Source organism: Tetrao urogallus, assembly GCF_951394365.1.
Source record: "Tetrao urogallus genome assembly, chromosome: 6".
NCBI classification, from domain to species: Eukaryota; Metazoa; Chordata; class Aves; order Galliformes; family Phasianidae; genus Tetrao; species Tetrao urogallus.
In genome coordinates, this window is record NC_136819.1 from 52,998,430 (window position 1) to 53,016,686 (window position 18,257).

The 18,257-nt window shown below is 44.9% G+C and overlaps 2 protein-coding genes across 2 annotated transcripts in view; one reads left to right on the forward strand and one right to left on the reverse strand.

Moving 5' to 3' along the window:
- BRF1 (BRF1 general transcription factor IIIB subunit) overlaps window positions 1–18,257 on the reverse strand; it is a gene marked incomplete at both ends in the record, with an annotated part of 159,671 nt that overhangs the window by 70,597 nt on the left and 70,817 nt on the right. Inside the window, 3 exons of the mRNA XM_079537219.1 lie at window positions 6,929–7,022; window positions 8,643–8,792; window positions 16,060–16,132. Coding sequence (XP_079393345.1) covers window positions 6,929–7,022; window positions 8,643–8,792; window positions 16,060–16,132 — 317 coding nt within the window. The remainder of the gene's footprint in view (window positions 1–6,928; window positions 7,023–8,642; window positions 8,793–16,059; window positions 16,133–18,257) is intronic.
- Window positions 11,862–13,894, forward strand: BTBD6 (BTB domain containing 6; the record flags this gene model as incomplete). Its single annotated transcript, XM_079537537.1, has 4 exons — window positions 11,862–12,214; window positions 12,301–12,391; window positions 12,523–12,641; window positions 12,862–13,894. The coding sequence occupies 4 exons, from the start codon at window positions 11,862–11,864 to the stop codon at window positions 13,892–13,894; spliced, it is 1,596 nt and encodes a 531-aa protein (XP_079393663.1).

Here is an 18,257-nt window from a genome sequence, read left to right on the forward strand (position 1 = left end):
GCCATTCCCTCAGCATTTTCTCCTTTAACTTGATATAAATAAATATCTGCAATTGCCAACCACTTTTCTGCCTCAGCATCTTACATTGGCTGATATCCTGTCTGCATATTTCTAAACATTTCTTTAATTTTATCCAGTGTTTGGACACATGCCACCAAGGCAACAAACTGATGCACACAGCAGTCTACGCTGCATGGAACAAGGCAACAGCAGTTTGGCAGCTATGAAAAACTGATGCAATCTTAATTATAAGCATGATAATTTCAGGGGCAAGGGAGTATCGTCATGAAAAAAAACCCACCAACTAGCTGCTGGCTATTTTTTAAGTTCTGCATAGAAATGATATCCAAGTTCACTTTGTAATTTTGTTAATCTAAAAAATGAATAATAAATCTCATAAGAGTAGCCATTTTAAGTCATCCAAGGGAGGAAAACAAACAGATACACAAATTAAGATATTATTACCTTGGCATGAATTCAAAAGGGCTCCAAAAACTGAAATTTGGCAGACAAGTATTTTCTATTTATAGCTGAAGCAGAGGCAATCAGTTCAGGCTAAGATTCAACTTCCAGTATAAACCTTCCTCTTACAGTTTCTCACAGACTCTTTCAAGCAAGCTCCTTTGGGAGCAAAGTTTTTCCAGGGCTTGGTGTCACTGTTCCTATCCCCAGCCCTCCTTTTTTTTCCCCAAAGAAAAATTTCCACAGCTTTTGTTCCACCCCTTTACAGACAAAAACACACCTCGTGCTCTGATCAAGCACTTTTGTGCACCAAGCAGTAAACCAATTCCGTTCACACTTAATTTAGCTCCCAATAAGGGAAAATGGGTCAGTCACTTTGAAGCCGAGCAATGGTTTTTTTCCCACTTTGTTTTGTTTCAGGAACGCTGTCCAGTGAAGACTTATGAATCCAGTCTACAGCTTAGGGGAAAAAAAACATGAAAAAGACTTCCATGCACAGCTGAATGCTCAGTTTTAGTGGTTACTTGAAATTCTGCGGTGGTGGGGTGCAACAAAGCATTCAAAAGAGCAAGGTCCTCTGGAGGCTAACTCACAAATGCTTTGGGACTTCAAGTTCAAAGTCCAAGAGGGACTTCTGAGTGGGGACAAACTAGAAGAAGCCACACTGCCCTCTGCTCCCTACTCAGAGGAAAGAGGAAAAGTAGCTGAAACTGCCAAGCAAATCTCAGCCAGGACCAGAGAAGCATGGTGAGCTACACAGCATCTGACTGCACTCTTACATACACGCAGTCAGTGCCCAGCTCTAGAAAGCAGGCGGTGCAGCAGAGGTACCTTGTGCTGGATGGACCTCTGCATAGAATGGCAGACAGATCAGAAACTCGGAGGCATTCTTTTAAAAAATATTGCAGTGAACAAAGCAGCTGATTTGACAACTCCGACATTTACAAGCTGAAGAAAAGTAAAGAAAAGCTCTGTTATATTTTACTTGAGTACAAAACTATTTTACTACATCCCTACTGTCTTTAAGGGTGCTCATCTGTGCTGCCTACCACTCCAAACCTGTGTGCTCACTAAGAAAAGGTCAGAATTTGCACTGCTGTGGCGAACGGTCACTGTTTACTAAATCACAAATGTCTACTGCATCGTTCTCCTCTACCCATTTTTTCCAAGCTATACAATGTCTATGCATGAACTATTGATGGAAGTACATAAATGCATAACAGTGATACTTAATATAGATATGAAATGCTTCCTACAGGATATAGAAGTTTTCCAGTATCCCCTAGTATGTAGACAAATAGAACTGTAATCTCCTCTATATGCAACCGCCGTACATACAAGAGATGCTCCGAAAGTAATACCTCCTATTTTATTCTATTGACCCATGATGTCTAAGGCAGATTGGTGGTGGTATGGCAGTAGAGGACGGACCTTCCCACCAATATCCCACTACGTGTTGTTGCCGTGTGACAAGGTGGCAGTAGAGGGACAGTCTGACAGAACAGCATCTCACGTGGAAGTACAAATGAAGCTGAGGGGTGGAACTGAATTCCTCCTTGAGGAAAAAATGGCACCCAGTGACATTCATCGACACTAAGTGAACACTGACAATGACCAAACAGTGGTTGTGAGTTTGGTGAGGCAGTGGGTGGTGCATTTGAGCAGTGAGTCATCTCTGTTGGTGCAGACTGTGACTAGCACTGCATGCAGGCTCTTGTTCATTGCTGGAGAAAATGCAGAGCTAGTGGTGGTGACTGTGTGAAAAATACTGTTTTGTAACTGAAAATTTGCTCTATCAAACAGTGTTACTGTGCTCTTTGTAGCTCTTGTTGTTTCCTTGGAAATAAATAGGAGGCATTACTTTCAGAGCAACCTACATCTGTATAACAATATACAACTTGCAACAACATAAAAAGAGATACTTTTAAAGCTCATTGAGTAGGTATCTCATTACTAAAAGGTGGAGACCAAATCAGAGGTCACCTGATTGCTGTACTTTTACCATGTACAACTTATCACCTGAGCTGTGCTAAATTACCCTCCCTGTGCTCCTACCCCAACACACCTAGAATTATTTTCTCTTAAACAACTCCCACGGTGTCTTACGTTAATATATTTCATCTGCTTTTGTGGTGGACTAACAGTACACACACACAGTCATTTACTGCAAGTTTGCTGGGAGCTGATCATTTACGGTGCTCATTTGCTAGTAATTCTTTCCTTTTTTTAAGTATTAAACAATAGGTATCTTGAAAGATTTATTCTTGTACGAATCAGAAGCGCCCTTAGGAATCAGTACCTTTTGCTTGCTTCCACCAAAACAGAGATGCAAAACATCACAAATTTGTTATCGTTATTTTTTTCAATTCCACAAATGCTTACACACAGTTGTCAACATCTGTGTGCAACATCTAACCCACTAATCATCCCACTGATGGGCCGTCCTGAATCAGTCCAAACCCACTGGCATTCTTTGTCCTTGTCTTTCCCCCAGTTCCAGTGTTCACACCACAGCAATAAAACGCTACAGCACTACTTAAAATTGTGCTCCATTAGCATGGTTCCTCCACTGCACTCTGTCAAAACATTCTGTAATCTCCTGGAAAAGAAAAATAGCATGTGGCTTCATTTCTTAGCAGAGCCGCTCAGACGAGCAAAGTCAAACACAGAGAAAACTGTTTACAAGATCTAAGCCCGAGTTAGTGCTAAGAGTTAATTATTGTATCAAAAGTAACAGCCACCAAATAAATTTGAAATGGCAGTTTTTAAAATAAGCATGAAGTACTGAAACATATTAGGACTCTAATTAATGCATTAGCTTACGAGCTGTAAAGAAGTCAGATTTATAAAAAGTAACACAGCTGGCAAAATTGGATTCATCAAAAACAAAACCTTTTGTCATCACAGCAGACAAACCAGCTTGCAAAAGTATGCAATACCAACAGGCACAGGTTGAGCCTCATTTGACTCACTCTCCTAGAAAGATTGCTAGAAATCACCTATAAGTCATTTGAATATTTAACTTGGGACGTCAGACATTTCTCCATTATTTAACTTGAGACATAAAGTATTTCTCCATTTGCTCTCTCACTCTGGCACAGGGTTTTAGTACAACTGTACATGTATCAGAGCAGAACACCAACTTCCAGGCAGCCTTCCCTTCAGCTCTGGCAGTGATACAGCTTTGGTATTCTGGAAGACCCGGCCCTGCAGTCAGCTGTGCAGCATCCCCATTACCTTCTCTCCCCATCCTGGCTCTGAACTCACGTACCAAACCACTCCTCTCTTTGCTTTTGCTTGCAGAAATCTGCCCAGCTGGAGACTGCTGCAGGAGTTTGGACACCAAGTTTACGTGAACTACATATTGCTGCAGTGAGAACAAGAAAAGCTACAGCAGCACACTTATCTCTGCGCATGAGTCATTCATTTTCCCAGAAAACTTCCAAAGCCATCAATGAAAGAGCTGGAGCTGGATCCCCAGAACACAACCCAAAGGACCCTGCTTAAGAAAGCCCCTGCAGCATCTCCACCCTGAGTGGTAAACAGTGTTCTTTTATCATGAGGCTTCGTCTTCCTCTACCGCTTTGTTGTGTGAAGAAACATTTGCCTCATAAATGAGCTCTGGTGCTGTTCTGGCCTTTCATTTCAACTCCTGCTCAATCAAGCTTCACTTCTGCTGATACATTACTCCGTCTGAAGTTCATCACAAATAGGTTTTTAAACAGATAAGGACTTCGTGGAACTGAGAAGAAATTTTTTTTAATGCAAAAAGCAGCTTATTTAAAGATAAAGAGAGAGAACCAAAGAAGTAAAACACAAGTGTTAACAAAGATAAGCTGATTTTTTAAATTTCTATTGAAGTAGTGCCTAAGATCTTCAAACACGCATAAGGGCCACACCATATTAGATAATGTACAGTGGAAAAATATCACAAAAATTGTTCCTACTGCACGAAGAACATAATTTAGTGTGCAGAAAAGGTATGCAGTAGGTGAACAAACAGACAAGGGGCAGCGTATGTAAATGTTAAAGAAGCAGAAGCGAGGACAGGTGCATTAAACAGGCACAGTTGTGAGAATTAAATAAGAGCACTGAGTTTAGGAAAAGTTAATTTCTGTTATCTCCACAGAAGATTACACACACAAAAAAATAACAATTTGACTAATTAGTTAATATTTGTACAGTACTCTGAATATATAAAGTGATCTGTAAGTTAATATCATTTCAATTAGACTGGAAGCGAGACAGATAGAATTATCAGTACGTTTATTAATATTTAATGCCTTCCCTTTCAACAACAGCAACAAGCTTTACATTTTAATTGTGTGCTTCCAAACCTAAAGCAAAAAGGCTCTGTGAAGTAACTACAAAGTTTTCTCACTGAGCCCTTACCAGAGCCACACGTGCTAGAAATAAAGTCACTCCGTTCTCCAGCCAAACAGTTAGATTAAGATCTCCTGATTTGAAGATGGATGACAAGGTCTAAAGGCTACTTCCATGCTTTGTTGCTTCCTCCTTTCAAACCAGATCCCGTTTATGATCATTCATTTTTAAGGCCTGAAGGTGTAGCGCACGTTGGTGAGCCTCCTCCTGAACCCCACTCCCTGGTGCCCAGCAGTAAGCTTAACGCAGCCTTCTTAAAACCTGTCGTTCCTGCCTCCTTGGCCACTGATCTGTACAGCCCTGTCTACCCCACACGTGGAAGGGAGGGATGTGAAAATCCAACCATCACACAGGGTGAACCTGGAGGCTGGAAACCTGGACTCTGTCTTGGTTTCCTTCAAGGGCTTTCCAAGGAAAGCCAGCAGCAAGCACAGCACCCCAGGCAGCCCATGACTACTCTTCACCCAACCACACTCAGCTGCTTCACAATGCACAGAGCAGCAGCAGCTCTTTGCAGATTGAGTATTGCTACTACAGTGACAATTAAAAGGAAATAAATCTACAACACACTGAGAAGCAAAGAATTTCTTAAGAACATGAAACAACTGCTTATTAATTCAGACAACTTCTCCTTGATGGCATCCTGAGAGGAATTCTTGAAAGATGAGGAAAAAAATGGGGAGCAGAAACAGTTATTCAATGGTATTTTTTATTTGCCTTCATTAAGTACTATATAACGTGCTCTTATTTGAAAAACATCAATCAAATTTATAGATTCGTGATAAATATAGTTGTAATTATAGCTGCTTGAAAATAATTCAGCTGTCACGTTTACCCTGTCAAAGTAAATAACGCTGTCATTTCAGTTGATGTGTGCGACTTGAGTAAACATTTCAAAGCATGAATTTTGAAGCAAGATCTCTCCACTTGAAACAATTGCTCAAATTAATTTTCCTTCCAATTCCGGTTTATTATGCTTATTTTCTCAGTACCAATGAACTATTCAACCACGTAACCAAGGTGTCTTGGAATCAACTGTGGGTGCATAAATCTTCAATTCTAAAAATGCACATTAGAACACATGACCTGCTGACCGGAGGAAAAAAAGTGGCATTTGTATTCATTCATCCTAACTGTTATAATGCCTACAGCCGTTTAAACAGTTTAAATGTATCCCTACAGCACCCAGGCAAGGCAGGGAAGTATTATCACTCCTGCTCCACAAATGAAGATCTAGAGCAAATATATTTTTCATGATTAAGAAGTGAATAGTATTAACAAAAATTAGATCCAGCTAGATGTGTCTGGGCCAGTCTCGACGTGGTGAGAAAGTAAAACACCAGGGGAACTTTCTGAAGACAAACTTTGGTTCAGCCAACTTCAAAATATTCCGCTGGTAGAAAAATTTTGTACTGGGGGCAACAAAAAGTATGGCTTCACAGTTAGGTCAATTTTCACATACCTAAAAGAAAAGGCTACAGATTTTCAAACCTGGGAGAAGTTGGGTAACTGCTACTAATGCTGACTTCATCAATACGTGGAAGCGTTACTAGATCTACAAAAACCAATTCAAAGGTGCAGACAAAATTCTTACTTTCTGCTGATAACACCACATTGAATCCCTCTGGTGAAGTTATCATTAAAGCCGTTGTGCTGTCTTCCATTTATTAGCAGTGCAACAATATTGAAAATGAACGTTTTATCAAAATAGTTTGTACAACAAAAGGACAAGACTTTCCAGCGCAGTATTCTAGATCAAGGTAAGAAAATCCTGCAGGACATCCTCAGCTTTGAGAATCAATCATTTCCTCTGTTAACACTGATGACCGAATACTATTTGACTTAAACTCCTGACCTGTTAAACAGGCACAGTGCTTCTTACCACCTCTGCTAAGCATTTGAGGCCTTACATAAGAGGCAGGGTTAGTACTTCAATATGACCAGTTAAACACACTGTACTTATTTTATTCCTGGCACTCGTGAAAAGGAAAATAACCTGGCTTTCTCTGATATGTATCCATTTTAGACAACACCACTTTTCAGTTCTGTAAACGAAAGATAAAAGTAATAAAATGGCACCGACCTTTTCCTTAGCGTAGACTCACAAACCTTGACCACCCTGATGACCTCTTTAACAGTGCGGCGGAAATCGTGCATTCTTGCTGCCACTAACAGAGCTGGAGAATAAGCAGGGACAGTCAATGTCAGAAAGAGGAAAATTTGCTGAAGAAAAGCAGAAAACAGGCAGATAAGGACAGCCTCTCTTTGCCTCTGCCTTCAGATAAAGAGCACTAAATGCTCTTTATAACATAACATAAGTTCAGCTGCATCCTTGAATACATGTGATTGACTCAACTTTACAGACCTTGTTCCTACCCAATAAAACGAAGCTGATTGCAAACTGCACCCTAACAATTTTATGCTTTAGCTCACCGTGGAAACCACAGCTATTTCAATACGGCACAAGAGCTTCAGACTGATCACACATTGTCAAAGTGATCATCTTTTTAGCAGAACTTACTAGTTGAATAAAAAGCTTTCCAGTTAAACCCCTGGAAGCAAAACACAGAACCTGCTTAAGCTGCTCTCCTCAGTGCTGTGACCACTACCACCAGCCTGCTGGTGCACAAGTGGTGGTATGCAAGACTCTCTACACAGCCAGACAAGTGCAATTGGTTGCATTTGCATTAGTGTTTTGATTCAGAGTAGCACAACAGTAGACAGAGTAGCTGTTTTGAAGCATCAGTCTCATTCATTCATCACATGGTGGTTCAGTGGGCAAAACAGGTTTAAGCATGCAGAAGTGCCTTTCTCCAGGAAACAAAACGAGAGCTCCACTTCAGGCACACGCAGAATGGCTCCAATTCCTAATAGGAACATCAAATGACTGCTCCTTCACACAGCTCCAGACAATGTGTGGCACAGACATGTAGGCCAAGGAACCAAAAGAAGCCATGAACTCCATGAGCTGTTTAATGTGTGGAAGGATGTAGGAACTCAGCACCTCCTGCTTCAACTTATAGAATGGTTTGAAACCATCTCCCCTTGTCCTGTCAAAACAGACTCTACTAAAGAGTCTGTCCCTTCTTTCTCACAGCCCCCCTCTAGATATTGAAAGGCCACTGTCGTGAGTCCCCAGAGCCTTCTCTTCTCCAGGCTGAATGGCCCCAGCTCTCTCAGCCTGTAAGAAGATTGCATAGTTTTGGGTTCCCTATGATTATGCACCATTCAAGCACGCACATACAAGACCTTTCAAATACAATCAAGTGCATACACTAACTTTATGGCTATATGCACTTCTCATTAGTCTGACCTCACTAGCTGATATCAACCTGTAGGTTTTTTTAAGCATCACGCCTGCAATGAATCTTGGAAAAAGACTGAGAAAAAAATAATTTCACATATTAGGTCAGAGAGGGCATTCTTGCATAAGAATCAGTGTAAAGATACATATCCAAGTGCTTGCACGAGGGGTGCAGTTTTAGCAGAGACAAAAAGTTACAGCTTGCAGAATGGGAGTGAGAGGAGCCCCAGAAAGGTTAAAATGCAAGAGGTAAAGGATTTGAGCAAGGAATGTAGGAGCAAAACTGAAATTTGAGCTCCTAGGAAATCGGAAAGTCCACAGATATTCCCAGTTCCCAGAACTTCTTTCACAACCTGCTTCAGGTGTAGCAACACACCTCACATCTCACATACCCGGCACCCTGTATCTTACACATCTGGCACCCCACATCTCCCACATCTGACATATCTGGCACCCCACATCGCACACATCTGACACCCCACATCTCACACACCTGCCCCGCAGAGCCCAGACGGCCGGCGGCCAGTGTGCATCCAGTCTCGCTTCATTCTCTGCAGTAGCCTGAGAGCCGTCATGGACACTTCATGGTTCTTATCCCCAAATTCCAGCATATGGGCAAAACGAGGAATATATAAACACGGATCTGCAAAAGAAAGTAACACAATTACTCCTAATCCCAAACCTTGATTTATGACACGCAGAACTGCGAGGCCGTCATGGTCGGCTTGCTTCACATCTCAGGGAACAAGCAGAGAGCAGCACAGATGAAACTTTAGGATCACCTTTTCACTACAGGCATAGCTAAAACAAAATCCTTCCTCGCTTACAGACAAGAGGCTTTTAAAGCACGTTGTCCTCAGAGCTTTCCAGGGTTCAAAGCTGTATCCAGGCACAAATTGCTGGAACCCAATTAATGTCAACAGCCTACGACGATTTACATCAGCCCAGGATGTGTCTCCTGATGTATAAACTCATTTCAAGTGTTGGTGTTATCAGGTTCAGACCCACCGAAATCTGTCAGCGCGGATTGTGCTTTGCCTAACCCAATTTATAATTTATCAAACAATCTTGTAAAAGCCGCACGTAACACATGTTTACTCTGATTTGAGGTATCAGCCACTCATTTCCTGCCTGCCTTTTATCACTTGACCGAAAATCCATGATGTAAGGTAAATTGTTAACTATTAGCCCCGACTCAATTTCCTTAGCTGATCTCCTATGTGGGCACTTACACTGATAAAGATGAAAATTCAGCTCAAAGCGCTGCAGCAGCCACACAGATTTACAACTAATCAGAGCGCTTCCACGTAGCACCGAGCTCTGACAAGGATGCCCTGTTGCTATCCCTAATTACCCACACCAGCAGTACATGGCTACACAAAGGCATTTACATGAAGCATCCTGCGGATTGAGCAACGACTTCCAAACACGTTTCCCTCAAACCTTAAGATATTAAGCCAAACCTTAAGATTTTAACTTTAAAAGCAGTGACCTCCTGACCATGGCCATAAAAACCAAAGTGCCCGTTGCAAGTGAGTTGCCTGGGAGAACAGCTTAAGGAAACCCGCTTCCAAGTGCTTTCATGTAAAAATGAGTATTGGCACAAATACAGCTTTAGGAAAAGTGTGATTTTTTCATGCTAGTAAACAAAACCGACCAATTCCAAGATGCAAAACGCTTCCAGAAGCACTACTCAAACTTAGTGGACATGCAACTTTGCTACTGACGTTGCAGCACTGTGAGCAGTGCCAGCAGGCAGCACCCGGCCCATTCCTAGTTGCCCTGCATGGGTTGGGCTGCCCTGTATGGGATCCGACTGCCTTACATGGGGTCTGTGCCTCCCAGTATGGGGTCAGGGCTGCCATAAAGGGCAGGGACCCAGCTCCAGGGTGAGGCAGAGGAGTTGGGGGGTGTTTGCACGCATTCTGCACAGAAACTGCTCTGAGTTTTCTGCCAGCACTTGTGCCCACAGGTCATTTCACAAAACGTAACACGCAGTTGTAAATTCTGAAAGCTACTAAACAGCCAGAGTATGAACGTGTGGATGGTTTTGAATGAAAAGCCAATAGCAAAGGAGGCCATAAAAGGTCAAAAAGTAACGCCACCAATATATAAATTAAACCGGGGCCAAAGTTAACATGACTGTCTGCCACATAGATTAAAAAAATAATAATGAACAAACACTCGTAAAATGCTGCTGAAACCAACGGCAGTCCTTCCATGCAGCACAGCCCCTGCCTACAGAGAGACCCCGGGCTGAGGGCATGGCATGGAGCTGTAGAGTGAAGGGTGGGGGTCTGTGAGGGGCTGCAAGGCGACAGAGGAGGAAAATAAAAGGAGAAAAGATTAAAGAGGGAGAAAGGCTAAAAGGGGTGGGAGTAAAAAAGGGACAATAAGAAGAGGAAAAAATAAAAGGGGAAAATGGAAAGTGGGGTGAGATAAAAGGGGAGCAGACAAAAAGTAGGGGAAGAAAAGTAAAAGGAGAAAAAAAGAAACAGGAAAGCAGAAGGGAGCAAGAAAACAAGGGAGAAAGTAGAATTAGGGGAATGGAAAGGGAGAAGTAAAAGGGGAGGAAAATACAAGGAGAAATGAAAGGGGAAGGAGAAGGGAAAAAGTGAAAAGCAAAATAAAAGGGGTGGTGAAAAAGTAAATAGAGGAAAATAAAACAGTGGAAAAAGATAAATGGGAGACAAACTATAAAAGAAAAAAAACGAGAGAGAGAGAAATGAATCAGGAGAGCAAGCCCTGCAGCAGATCCCAGTGCAGCAGCCCGCGCTTCCCCTTCTTCCCGCAGTTCAGCCCCGGCCATGCCCCCGCCGCCGGCCCGGCCTCCCCCCACCGCAGTGCACGGCGCGGCGGCGCCCCCGCCCGGGCCGCCCGGGCACCTCCGAGGGCCACCCGCCCCGGGTCTCTCCGCGGCGCCGTTCCGGCAGCGCTCGGCACGGCGCCCCCGAGCGGGCGCAGCGGGGAGGAGCGGGCGGCGCTGCCCGGCGCACGTCGCCGAGCGGGGGGCGGCTCTCCCCGCCGCGCCCCGGCGCTCCCCATTGGCGCGGGAGCCGTGACGCGCGGCGCGGCGCTCCTCTTAGGGCGGGAGGAGGAGGCAGGGCCCGGCAGAGCCGCGCCGAGCACAGCCGTGAGGGGAGCGCCCGGGGCAGCGCTGCCTCCGCCGCGGAGCAGCCGGGGCGCCCCGCCGCCAGCAACGCCCCCGGGGCGGGCGGGAGCAGCGCGGAGGAGCAGCGCCGTGCGGCGGCGGCGGAGGAGGAGGCGGCGGCCGCCGCGGGGAGAGGAGGAGGAGGAGGAAAGTTGGTGCGCCCGGCAGCGGACTGCGGAGAGCCGCCGCCGCCCCGGCCCGGATGTGCCCCCGCCGCCGCCGCCTCCAGCACCGGGAGGGGAAGGACGGAGCGGAGCGGAGGGGAGCCGGCGGCGGGCGGTAACACCTGGAGAATCTGCGGATTGACGCCGTGCCCTGCTGGATCCGTGGGGATTGTGGTGGTGTGCTGGGTTTTTTTTGGCTTTTTTTTTTTGGCTTTTTTTTTTTTTTTTTTTTTTTTTTTTTGGCTGGTTTTTCTTCTCTTCCTCCTCCTCGGGGGCCGGAGCCGCCCGCCCGCACTGCCCGCTGCGAGGTGAGCACCGGAGCGCTCCGTGACGGCGGCCTGGGAGCGCCCATCCACAACGCGGGACCTGGTTCGGGAGCCGGCGGTCCCTCTCGCCGATGCCACTGCCCCATGGGTGCCTCAATGGCAGGATCATGAAGTGTTTGACTTTTTTTCTTCTGCTTCCAGAGACCTTAAAGAAGTCCAAAAAGAGCGTCAGGTCAAACGGCAAGGCGCCAGGATGCTCTGAGGCAGTGCCCCTGGCCCTGAAGAAGAAGATGGCCGCAGAACTTTACCCTGCCAACACCAATATCGCCAACAGCAACGCCGCCGCCGCCGCCGGCAGCAAGAAGCCCGCGCTGCAGCTGCAGCAGAGCGCGCAGCCGCCCCCGCCGCCCCAGCTCCAGAACCTCAACAACAACAACTTGGAGAGCGCCAGCTGGCAGTCGTGCCACCCCACGCTGCGCGAGAGGTGAGGCCGGGCCCCCCCCGGGTCGGGTGGGTGCGTGGGTCCGGGCCGCCCGCCGCTAACCGGCCTCTCCCTGCCCTCGTCCGCAGGAACGCGCTGATGTTCAATAACGAGCTCATGGCTGACGTCCACTTCATCGTGGGCCCGCCGGGGGCATCCAAGAAAGTTCCTGCCCATAAGGTTGGTGCGGAGCGCGGCTCGCTGCGCGCACTCGGGTTCCGCGTCTCGGTTCTCCTCGTCCCAGCGGCGCTGCGCGCGTGGGGCGGTCGGAGGGAGAGGCGCGGTGCTGAGGTGCTCTCTCTGTTTTGCAGTACGTGCTGGCAGTGGGCAGCTCCGTCTTCTACGCTATGTTTTACGGCGATCTCGCCGAGGTCAAATCCGAAATCCATATCCCAGATGTGGAACCCGCAGCCTTTCTAATCCTATTAAAGTAAGTGGCCGCTCCGAGTCTACTAATTATGTGGATGGAATCAAAGTGGCTTATAGAATATGCAGCTCCCGCTCAGCGTCGTGCAAGCGCACATATTTAATGCTTCATGAGCTGTCAGATGCTGAACGTCTGACTAACAGCCAGCAACGATGACTAGAGATGAGTTTTCCACGGGCTGTGCCTATGCGCTTTCCCTTAAGAAACTTCTTTTCTCACCTAGATACATGTACAGCGATGAGATAGACCTGGAAGCCGACACGGTGCTGGCGACGCTCTACGCTGCCAAGAAGTACATCGTGCCGGCCCTGGCGAAGGCGTGCGTCAACTTTCTGGAGACGAGCTTGGAGGCGAAGAACGCTTGTGTCCTGCTGTCCCAGAGCCGGCTCTTTGAGGAGCCAGAGCTGACGCAGCGCTGCTGGGAGGTGATCGATGCTCAGGCTGAGATGGCGCTCAAGTCGGAAGGGTTCTGCGAGATCGACCTGCAGACGCTGGAGATCATCGTGACGCGGGAGGCCCTCAACACCAAGGAGGTGGTGGTGTTTGAGGCCGTTCTCAACTGGGCGGAGGCAGAGTGCAAGAGGCAGGGGCTGCCGGTGACGCCGCGCAACAAGAGGAACGTGTTGGGGAAAGCGCTGTACTTGGTGCGGATCCCCACGATGACTTTGGAAGAGTTCGCCAACGGGGCGGCCCAGTCCGACATCCTCACGCTGGAGGAGACGCACAACATATTCCTGTGGTACACGGCTGCCAACAAACCCAAACTCGAGTTTCCGCTGACAAAAAGGAAAGGACTGGTGCCGCAGCGCTGCCATCGCTTTCAGTCGTCCGCGTACCGCAGTAACCAGTGGAGGTACCGGGGGCGGTGCGACAGTATTCAGTTTGCTGTAGACAAACGGATATTTATAGCGGGACTGGGATTGTATGGGTCGAGTTGTGGCAAAGCTGAATACAGCGTCAAAATTGAACTGAAGCGCTTAGGAGTTGTCCTTGCTCAGAATCTGACAAAGTTTACCTCCGACGGCTCCAGTAATACCTTCTCGGTGTGGTTTGAGCACCCGGTGCAGGTCGAGCAGGACACGTTTTACAATGTAAGTGCCATTCTGGACGGCAATGAGCTCAGTTACTTCGGGCAGGAGGGAATGACTGAAGTGCAGTGCGGGAAAGTGACCTTCCAGTTCCAGTGCTCCTCGGACAGCACCAACGGGACTGGGGTACAAGGAGGACAAATCCCTGAGCTCATTTTCTATGCATGATGCATTTCACCTTGATTGTATTCCAGTACTGCAACGCTGCACATTAAGGGATTCTTCGGTTTTACTACAGAACTGTACAGCAGTATGGAATGTTACGCTACTTACCTATCTGCTACATCATGCTATACCCAATAAGTGAAGGAATGCTCTTGAATTTAATCTTATTTTATTTATTCATAAGCTATTTGACTTAATTAAGACTGCAGTGAGCAGAAAAATGTTAAATTTTGCACATACAGTGCATTTATTTTGTATATAGATAACTAACTTGCAGACTGCAGCTGACTCAAACAGAATGTTCTAAACTAGAGCAGTTTATGAATCGGTGAAATATAAAACATTTCTACTTGCCCTAAATCCTGCGTGCTGCCCCTTACTGATGTTATGGTTTGTCTGTTAGTTCAGCTACAGCGTAGTTAATGGGTGGTAACACTACTGGCTGCCTGTCCCCTGCAAGGTGTGAGCAATGCTGCACATAGAAAGGCTCCCCCACCTGCAAAGCCCATCCATCAGGCAGCCCTCATTGTCCTTCACCAAGAAGGACAGGAGGAAGGAGGCTCAGTGGTTGGCTGTGGGTCACCTAAGCTGAACAGAAAAAACCTGAGCACTGATGAAACCTCGTGTCTGTTTGCGTTCTGCTTTTGGCATCATGTGTGTTAGCCTCCATCCTGCCCAGCAAACAGCAGCAGTAACACCTGCACTGTCAGAATGCACCAGACTTGAGCAGCCAGTGTCAGGGCAGACAGATAAAGCCTCGTGCAGTCACAAGCTGTAACACTGACAGCCACTACTTAAATATACATCACATCTCACCTTTAGGAGCAGACAGATTTACAGTACGGTCACTCAAAATTACTGAGGGAAGCCACCATAAGGAAAAGCTGTCAGGCTTTTTCTCCCTGTGTAGTTTTGGGGCTATCAGTCATTTTTATAGCTAGCATCCTTCAGTTTTCTCAGAGACTAAGATACGTATATTCCTCAAGCATCTGACCACCACTACAGTTGAACCAATGGGAAATTCTTACTGTTCTTTATAAAAATATTGTAATCATACAATGATCCAATTTACAATTTTTTAGCACATATAACAGGTACCTCTACCTTCAACTTCAAGTTCTCTGTTTTTCACCTGAGCTGCATTATTCTTTTCTTACCTTTAAACTAAACTGTAATAAAATTTTGCCTCTCAGAAAAAAAAAAAAAAAAAAAAAAAAAAGCAGGAAAAGAAATAAGGGAACTGAATTATTGGAAACAAGATGTGTGTACAGGACATCAGGCTGTGCTAACTGATTTACCAACTAATCCTGCTCACTGCAACAATTGGAGATAGCTGTGTCCTGCCTGTATACTGCTTTCTGGATACCATTATGATGATGCTCAGTATGGGAGCTGCTGCTTCTCCTGCTGCAAACTGAAAGAGCAGGAACACAGTTATGTGACCAGCTGAGTACATCTGAAGGAGGGTGCATGTGTTCTTGAGCACAAAGGCATCTGATTCTCTCAGTACAGATTAAGGAGAGTGGGAGTGATGGTGGGTTAAGATACAGGGAAAAGAATTCTGCACAGAGGTGGGCAACAGTCACAAGACCTCTCTAAAAACTTTTTTATAGCAGGAATTGGCGTGAATTCCCTTGGCTCAAAAGCTACAACCTAGACAAGAGCTTTTCACCCTTTTGACACATAATACTGTGTGCTTGATTTGAACACTGACTTATTAATTAAAAAGCTATTCAAATACCTGGGAAAAAGCTGCATACTTTGAAAATGCTGCACCCTGTTTTCCTTCAGGTCACTTATATTTCAAACACTGAACACTGCAACTACAGTGATGGACTGATAGTCTGTTTAGCAAATGCTTACAAGATGTTCTTGTGGAACTGAAGTTTTACAGGCCAATGCAAACTTGCAGATAAGCACACATTTGTCATGTATCATCAATTTTCTTAATATTGCCTAAGCTACTTGCAGAAAAAGCATCAAAATTGTAGAAGAGGACAGCATCTACCACCTCTAAGGTCTTACATAAAGGAGATCAGTATTGATGGATTGATTCCAGCTTCATTTTAAGTTACCACTTTAGTAAATCAGTACTACACGTTCATAACAGATTCTTCTAAAGAAATCATACAAAAAATATACCCGAAAGTCAAAGTGTAAAGAAGTACCTATGGCTGGAGCATTTATGCAGAGTTCTCTTGCCAACAGAAGGAAAGTTTTTCCCAGCACATAGACATTCACCTGGTAAAAGACAAAAATCATTATTTAAATCTTAAACCACAAATGTTTTCAACACACCTTTTAATTGTAAAGGAAAAAAAAACCAACAATCTTCCGAAATCTTAAACAACTTGCTTTAAGAATTTCAATTAAAATAATACAAGAAATTCATAGGCACAGAGCAGAACCTGGTGCCCGTCAAAAGCTGCACAACTGTTGGAAATCAAAGCATGAGTTGATAGTGAAAGAAACCTACAAAGAGCTGTTCATTATGCTCCTCAGAGGACTCAGTGGTGTTCTGTGGTACTTGGACAACTTCTCAGTTGTCACCTAACATCTTAAAGCAGTAAGTAGATTTTACAGGGTCATTTATCTTGTGATGTAACAAACCCTCAGGAAATAATCACAAGTTAGTGCAAATTTCAGCTCTGTACAATCATGTTAAGTGAGATAATTAAGTGCTGCACAGGTGCAAACCAAACTTTTCTACCAAGGAAAGGAGCAGTGCTACACGCCCTAGGTTATTTGTTGGTTCTGATGGGTTTGGACATTGACCCACATCACTCATCAGTTAAAAAAAAAAATAAAATCAACAAACCAACCTGAAAAAAAAAAAAAAGCAACTCTAAAGCACAACAAATCTAAGGAGCCCAGCACAGCCTCACTTTCCAAGCCACCACTCTCTGCTCTCCACCCCAACTGCTCAACTCGGAGGATGTAAAGTGATGGGAGGAGCTGCTCTTCATACTCTGATTTGCAATTTATGGCATAGGCAATTACAGCTGTGTTTGTAAAGTCTGAGGAAGTTTTATTTTGCTATCTTAAGATGTGTTTTGTGGTCAACAAGAAAGGCAGGATATTCTTCAATTCCCAATTAGCTCCAAACATTCCCACGAAGCTCCATGCTCACCTTGCTTCCCAAGGCACTCATAAAGGTTGAAGTCAGTATTAAAAACTCTATTCTCCTCCTGGACAAAAAAAAGGTGGTGGTTTTTATGTATTTATTTTTCCTGGTAGTGTGTTCTCTATTGCTTTCATGCAACAGAACTGCCTCTCTCCTTCCTGTGCCATGGTGATGAACACGTTCACTAAGCAGCCAATGACACAATGGTGTTGTCCATGGAAATACATAACCTGTTACTAAGCACTGCCCTTCAGTTTAAGAAAAGAGCTTTATCAGTTTAAAAGCAGCTTTCCCTTCAAGCACATAGATGTTTCACCAAGTTAGTGACAAAGCAAACAAAATACTGGCACGCTTTCACCAAGCCTTGCTCTTCTTCACGCGAAAACTTTCTTAGCGTGATTTTTTTTGGTGTGTGAATTCAAATGTGAAAAAGGGAAGATTTCAAATAAATCCTCAGAATTATCACATATCCTGAAAGTAAATGCTCAATCAAGTAAGTGTACGTGATATGGCATTAATTTAGTCCATATTTAGTGGAGATCACTGGATACATTCCATGCTTTGTGTGACTGATGGTTAGACTGGCCCATCCCATACAGAAGTGCAGTCTGAAATACGACCATCCTTTTGCTAGATGACATAGCAATACTATTCTATGGCAAGGAAGCAAACAAAATATAACCTCTGAACAAGAAGCGTACTCAGGAAATAAGTCATCGAATTCAGCAGAGAAAAATAAGCATCTACTGAATCTGGCAATTCATACAGGAGCTTGGGAGCACGTGACTTTCCATGAGCCACAGAGACATTACTAAAGCAAAATAGCTGCAGTGTTTCAGCTGGCTTTCAATGCTCTACGTTCACTGCAACTTTGGAATGGACTGTTTTGACCTTCTGTCCAAAAAATATTAACATAAAGAGTGGGGGTTTGGCTGTAGTTTCAGCCTTCTAAGTTGGCTGACTGAGTTACTATAAATCTTGAACCTCATCGCTTAGATCTTGCTCTGCAAGGATGATTTCACTGCACAAATCAATAAAGTTACTTCAGTGGAGCCAAGTACATGCAATGTTTCCATCAGAGCGTCACAAACTCATCTAGTTCTTTCAATTTAGTCTAGAGAAAGCCTCAGATTCAGTCAAGTATTTTTCCCTCTGGATTTTCTGCCAGGATATCCAAAACTCTTCATGCGTATCCCCAAATAACCACGTCATTATACGAAACTCCTCCCAAGGAGACTTTCC